We start from the raw sequence: 7,500 nt of genomic DNA, 5'->3' as shown, positions 1-7,500 counted from the left end.
GAGGAAGAGGAGAAGTGAAGAGAGAAGGGGAGGAGAACAGTAGAAGAGAAGAGAAGAGAAGAGAGGAGAGGAGAGGAGAAGAGAGGAGAAGAGAGGAGAAGAGAGGAGAAGAGAGGAGAAGAGGAGAGGGGAGGAGAAGTGAAGAGAGAAGGGGAGAAGAGGAGAAGAGAGGACATGAGAAGAGGAGAGGAGATGAGAAGAGAGGAGAGGAAGAAGAGAAGAGAAGAGAGAAGGGGAGAAGAGGAGAAGAGAGGACATGAGAAGAGGAGAGGAGACAAGAGAAGGGGAGGAGAGGAGATAAGTGGAGTGGATAAGCCCAGGACTCAGGGGCTTTTATGGGGTGAGGCGGGGCAGCAGGAGTTGCTGTGACCTGACATGACACCAGACGTGTTTTTTTATGGCGTCTGAGAGAAGCACTTTACTGCTCATTTATCTCTATGCTATGTTATCGCAGATCCTTTATCAGACTTTATGCATACAAACACATATGCATACACACCCACCTACACACAGAGATACACACACAGACATACACACTCACATGCATGCATACACACACACACACACACACACACACACACACACACACACACACACACACACACACACACACACACACACACACACACACTTTATCTGCTCATTTTTGGTGAGTCTGGTCTTGTTGTGGATGTCGGAGGAGACCAGATTGAAGTGCAATCACACACACACACACACATACACATACACTTACACACACACACACACACATACCTGCTCATTTTTGGTGAGTCTGGTCTTGTTATGGATGTCGGAGGAGACCAGGTTGAAGTGGTGTCTCTCTGCCAGGCTCCGTAGGAGCAGCACCACGGTGCGACTGCCGCACTTCCCCACCCGGTTATACACCACCTGACTGGGGAATGGCAGCACCTGCGGGGTGGGTGGAGGGGTAAAGGTAGAGGGAGACAGAGGGATGGAAGAGGAGAGAGAGAGAGCAGAGAGAGGGGAACAGAGGGATGGAGGAGTAGAGGGAGAGAGCAGAGAGAGGGATGGAAGAGGAGAGAGAGAGAGCAGAGAGAGGGGAACACAGAGATAGAGGTTGATGGCAATACATGTACAGTATTTGTCATTTTCAGGTATGTGTCATATCTGCCATTGATGATACAGACAGGAAGATAAGGAGAGATAGAGGTTTAACACTCCTTTATTAAAGGTGAGAGATGGACAGAGTGTAGCAGAGCTTTGGGGAAAAAGAACGACAGACACTGATGTACTAACATTTTTGCACCCACTTCAGGCGTATTTGATTTCGCAACGTGCACATAAAAACATGGTGAGGTATGTACAAAAGGACCGCACTGAGGAAAAAGCGCAGACTGCCTGTTGCAGGAGCTGTGAATGGCTGTTTGCGCTTTTCCGTGTCATGCATATGCATTCATAGGAGGGTCAGGGGAAAGTGGGAGTATCGCGCAAACACAGGGGAGGAGAAGTGCTAATAGCGATTGATTAGGTATTCCGCCATATGTATGAAAACAGCGCACGTCTGTTTTGCGGTGAAAAACTTGCGCCTGTTAAAAGCAGGTGTAATCCAAATCGCGGTTAAATGTGTCAACTAGGCTAGAGAAACTTTTAGAGACAGCTGAATCAGTATTGAGAGCATTGTTTTTCTTCATTGTACAATGTCAAAAGCAACTTTAACTTTTGTTTGCCTTTCTAATATCGTATTTTCACTTTCACGACATACACTTCCCAATCTGCTAGACTAGGGTATTAAGTCATAGCCCTAGTCTACGTGCAGTAAATAGTTCAAGTATTTTTAAATAGATTAGTAGAACTACTAGGCCTACTTTGTATGTCGCTGCTCGTTGACATCTTATTATCATGTATGATCGCTAAACTTTGATTCTGTTTGATATTGCCATTGGTTAACTCTATTCAACTGCGCTTGTGGTTCAGCTGTGGGAACGCAATTAGTGTTGTAGAGGGGGCGGGGACTGGCGGTGATGAGCGCTGTTTACGTAATGAAGTGACAGCTTAGTAAATTCCACACAATATGGCAAAGCACAGCGTTGGCTTTCTGCACATAGAAAAACTTGGTATTTGCGCTTTCTCTGTTAACCGGCCCAGAGAGAGAGAGAGAGAGAGAGAGAGAGAGAGAGAGAGAGAGAGAGTATGTGTGTAAAAGGGAAAGTGGACTCCGGAATTTCACTCTGCTGTTTTGAACACTAGTGCATGCTGGGATAGGGTCCCACTCCCCCAGTGGAAACTTACCCTGCTTTTCCACACACACACACACAAACACACACAAACACACACACACACACACACACACACACACACACACACACACACACACACACAAACTGCTTTTCCGCTAGTAAGTAAGCTGACCCCTTCTGCTCTTACACACAGCTGTGAGAGTGCTTCCACATACATCAGCGTAGGAGGATACCTGTGTGCTGACCTTTGCTGCTTTCAAACACCACACACACACACACACACACACACACACAGAGTTAAGATTACTACCCTTCCACACACACCATTAACACTAGGAGACACCTGTGACCCAAAGGCTATGTCTCTCAAGCCCTCTCTATTTCTTTCTCTTTCTCCCACACACACACACAGAAAGAGAGAGAGAGAGAGAGAGAGAGAGAGAGAGGGGGGGAGAGAGAGAGTGGGGGAGAGAGGGTTGAATTAGGCAGTTATTGATTGGCTTATACATCAATAAACCTTAAAATTCTGGCTTGATCAAAACACCATGCAGTCCCAATAAACTCTGCCGTTTAAGGCACTGCAAACCCAGGAGCTGAACCCTGAAAGGACCTCTCTGAGCCCACTGGTACTGAAGTTGAACAACTCAATAACAAGGCGGCTAAATACCAAGTTCATGCCAGTTTTACTTTCCAAACAATTCAACTAATTTTCCGGCAGTTACTGTATGTGTGACGATGGCTCATAGACCAGACAGGGACAAACTGACCGAGCAAATATTGGAGAATAAAGTAAGGCCGAGACAGAGAGTGATAGAGAGAATAAAAGTGTGTGTGTTTGTGTGTGTGTGTGTGTGTGTGCAGAGGTGGGCACAAATACATCAAAAACTATTTTGTTACAAACTACAAATACTGGCTCAAAAAATGTAACAAAATAAAATACAAAATACTGATGTGAAAAATGTATGTATAATTTGAAAATACAAAAATATCCACACAATAATCATGGTATACCAACTTTTTTAAAAGAAACTACAAGGCATAATATTGAAAACGTATCCTCAAGAGTCAAGAAATACTATTTTCTGATTGGCTGGCAGAGGGCTATTAATTCTGTACATTGGTGCTCCTATGAAGTAGATCTGGTAAAAAAAAATGTAAATAGCATCCCATATTGATGATTGAATTGACAAGAAGCAAACTTCGCAACAGTGGAATCAACTTTAACATAGCACAGTGTTTCTTAACTGGTGGGTCGGGACCCAATAGTGGGTCACAGAACCGTTCTGGGTGGGTCGGAGAGCTTGTGGTTAAAAATAAATAAAAAATCGGTAATTTAAAATGCTATCTTATCAGATCTAATATTGGACCTTTATTTTGGTAAACTTTATTCGTAGCCTACAGTACATATCAGTCATTGCCATGGACATAGACAATGTTTATGTGACAGGTCATGTTAGAGATCATTTTAGTGGTAAACGGAAGTAGGCTGCTACTCTGAATATTTGAAGTAGCCTGCAGTAGGCTCGGATATGGATTCACTTCAACTGAGGACAAAATAGGACAGAAAACCCATTGTGTGGTGTGCAGTAGATGGCTGGCACATGAGAGCATGAAACCATCAAAACTACAATGCCACATGGAAACAAGGCACCCCTGTCAAAGTCAAACCTGTTGAGTACTTTGAAAGGTGACATAAAGAGTTGAAGACTTCACAAATGTAGGCTAATACAAAACAAGTAGGCCTACAGGCACTTCGCTTGTAGCTCACCATATCCAATGGCTTGAACGCTAAAAAATATATATATATGGGTCGCAACTTTATGAACATGGGAAATTGTGGGTCCCAAAGTCAGACCAGTTGAGAACCACTGACATGGCATACTACCCACCATAATTTCTGTAACCAATGAATGTAGAACGACAAATTTAACAGGTCGGCCTCTTTTTAAACTGAACTGCATTTCCCTTTGTGTGCTATAAATGCATGCCTATATTGCCTACATAAATGACTGGCAACATGGGGGACAAACAGAATAACATCCTGTAAGGTGTCCTGATATACAGAATTAATTAACTTGGTGGAAAAAACTCTTTTCCCCATCGGGGAAGTCTTTGCGTCCGTCTCCTGCATTATTTCTGCATACCCCGGCAGATGTTATCCCTGGCATAAATCCTCATGTCAAATCCATGAAGTGGTTTTAATACTGTCCTGTAGTAAGAATGAACATCAGCTATTAGGTACTCAAGGTCATGGGGTCAAAGGTCATCATACTGTATGGGGTCCATGTCCTAATGTTCTCCCTCAGTATCTTATCTGTATCCTTTTCACATTTTAGTCTTGACTTGACACACCTGCCAATTCAAGCTCCTGAAGATAGTTACTTTTTTTTTTTTTTTTTTTTACTTTCAATGTTCTAAGGGGATGATGAAACAGAAAAGACAAGCGCAAAAAAAATGGGTTTACAACCCATGTTGACCATTTTGGCTCCCTCAGTTGACTTTTCTAAGTCCACCATGATTCTGGCCTTTGGCTCCCGGACCATGATAAGCATAGCTTATTATAATGTTTAGTATATTTAACTGAGTGATGAAATGTTGGCTTATTAGAGAAAAAAACAGATTTGTCTTAAGTATTTAAGTATTTGAAATACTCTAAATACAATCCCTCAAAGTATTTTGTTACAAACTACATTATATTTGTTCCAATCCTGCAAAATACAAATTCCAAAATACGCTAAAGTAATTAAATAAGTATTTCAAATACATATAATTAAAATACTGCCCATGTCTGTGTGTGTGTGTGTGTGTGTGTGTGTGTGTGTGTGTGTGTGTGTGTGTGTGTGTGTGTGTGTGTGTGAGAGAGAGAGAGAGAGAGAGAGAGAGAGAGAGAGAATAAATGTGTGTGTGTGTGTACAGTATGTGTATGTGTGTGTGTGTGTGTGTGTGTGTGTGTGTGTGTGTGTGTGCGAGACAGAGAGAGAGAGAGAGAGAGAGAGAGAGAAAGAGAGAGAGAGAGAGAGAGAGAGAGAGAGAGAAGGTCAGGGTGAGGGTGAGGGAGGAGGTATGCTGTTAAGAGTATTTCATAAGAAGGGTGTGTAGAAGGGTTAAGTAGCCTACTTAACCCCTATAGGAAACATCACACTAAAGGAGCACACGTGCATGTGTGTGCCTGTGTGTTGGGGGGGGGGGGGGGGGGGTGATGAGTCTGTGAGTGTGTGTGTGTGTGTGTGTGTGTGTGTGTGTTTGTGTGTATGACAATTACCAGTTTATTAGAGAAAGTGGGTCTTTTGCCTACACAGTGAAACTTTCTGGGCTGGGCTTGTCTGGGTCTCCATAATATAAAATCACTGACCTTTAAAGAGATAATTTTTGTGGCAGCTAATGATGGTCTCTCTGGGCTTGTCTGTGGTGTGTGTAAACATGGATGTGGGTACTGTGTTCTCTGGTATTCAGTGACTTCATTTCTGTGCGTGTCTGTGTGTGTGTGTGTGTGTTTGTGTGTTTGTGTGCGTGCGTGCGTGCGTGCATGCGTGCATGTTTAGGCCGTGGAGACCATCCCTTGTTTTGTGTAGTTAATCTTGTGTTGACATGTACTGCTGTCATGGTGATACTCTGTTACATGGTGATACTCTGAACACTGTTTTGCTGATCCAGCAACTCCACCTAACTGTAACACACACACACACACACACACACACACACACACACACACATACACATACACATACACATACACATACACACACACTTAAACAACTACACTGAACATGAGCACTGAAACACACAGGTCCTGATCCACAATCTCTTCTCTGTGAGGCGAATCGATGGGTGGGTGGGTACCTTCCCACCTTTGCCAGGCCAGGGGGCGATGCCACCCGTCTGCATACCTCCCGGCGCCTGCTGCTCATCCCAGACACCGTGGTAGTGCCCTGGCGACCCACGGTAACCTTAGCTCCAGGACTGGCATCTCTGCCAAACAACCACCAACGCAGCTGGGATCATCATGGTGTTAAATCTTCAGTCACTCACTCAGCGTTTACTCAAGACTCTGTTACTCTCTGTCCATCTCTCTCTTTCTCTCTCTCTCTTTCTTTCTTTTTTTCCAAAGCTCTACTCCATCCATTTCTCACTTTCTTTCTATCTTTTCAAAGCTCTACTGCACTCTGTCCATCTCTATCTCTCTTCCTCGCTCTCTCTCCCTTTCTCTCTCTCACTCTTCAAAGCTCTATTGCTCTGTGACCATCCATCCCTCTCTCTCTCTCTTTCTATCTTCCTTCCTTTGGCCTCTACTCCTTCCTGTTATTTACCTACTTTGGAACTATCATTTCATATCTCTAGTAATTCTGAGGCACTCATAAGGAATACAACCTCATCTACATGAACAATGTCCTCCTTCCCTCACCTTGTGTGCCATATCCACCCTTGAACTGACCCCATCTCACTAGTAATGCCTCTTCCATTGTTTGCAGAAGAGGCATGCAGCCATGTGGTTAGTGGTCAAAAGAATTCTTCGATTTCGGTTTTAGAAATGGGGAGTAAAGGGGCACACACAGGCACTCAATGTAAAAGTGCACACCTGAACAGGTACACAATGGCTTACCTGAGGTCTATTTGTAGTGTAGACCTCAGACAGATTGGTGTCTCGGTATGTTTTCAGGTATGTGTGTGGGAATTACCAATTACTACTGTAGATGTGTTTTGCATTTTGAATAAGAGTGTTTTTCCCAATGATTAGAAGAGATTTCATTTTTGAACAACGTGTCTAATGTACTGTAAGAAACTGTGTTTAGTGTTTCGCAATAAGTGTGTTGCAGAATTGCAAACAATGTGCAAAGCAGAAAGTGTGTTCAAAGTATGGTTACACTGTGTTAAATGTAGCCTATAGTTAGAAGAAGTTTAGGTTTTTCAATTTTCAATTTCAATTTATTTGTAAGGGACAGTGTGCAATTAAAACATAAATGTAAACATTTGATGCATTGCACCAGAGTTAGCCTTGGGCTAATTTACATCTGTAGTCCCACAGGAAGCACAAATACAATATACAATACACATATACAATACACATATACACACCACATGATCAGGGGTGTAGCGGCATGCGCCGCACACAACTCAACAGCCCCCATTCACACGCACGCACGCACGTGCACGCCTACACACACACACACACACACACACACACACACACACACACACACACACACACACACACACACACACACACACACACACACACACACACACACACACACACACACCCTGTCAACCCCATTGGAGAGAAGAGTGAAGCTAAAAGTATGAG

At 43.5% G+C, this 7,500-nt stretch overlaps 1 protein-coding gene across 1 annotated transcript in view; it reads right to left on the bottom strand.

Moving 5' to 3' along the window:
- usta (uronyl 2-sulfotransferase a) overlaps positions 1 to 7,500 on the bottom strand; it is a 159,538-nt gene that overhangs the window by 18,374 nt on the left and 133,664 nt on the right. The window contains exon 3 of the mRNA XM_042096456.1: positions 754 to 909. Within this exon, the coding sequence (XP_041952390.1) occupies positions 754 to 909 (156 nt within the window). The remainder of the gene's footprint in view (positions 1 to 753; positions 910 to 7,500) is intronic.

Source organism: Alosa sapidissima, chromosome 6 (genome assembly GCF_018492685.1).
Source record: "Alosa sapidissima isolate fAloSap1 chromosome 6, fAloSap1.pri, whole genome shotgun sequence".
Lineage (NCBI taxonomy): Eukaryota > Metazoa > Chordata > Actinopteri > Clupeiformes > Clupeidae > Alosa > Alosa sapidissima.
Note: the sequence above shows the minus strand (reverse complement) of the source record. Positions and strands in the feature narration are given on the sequence as shown.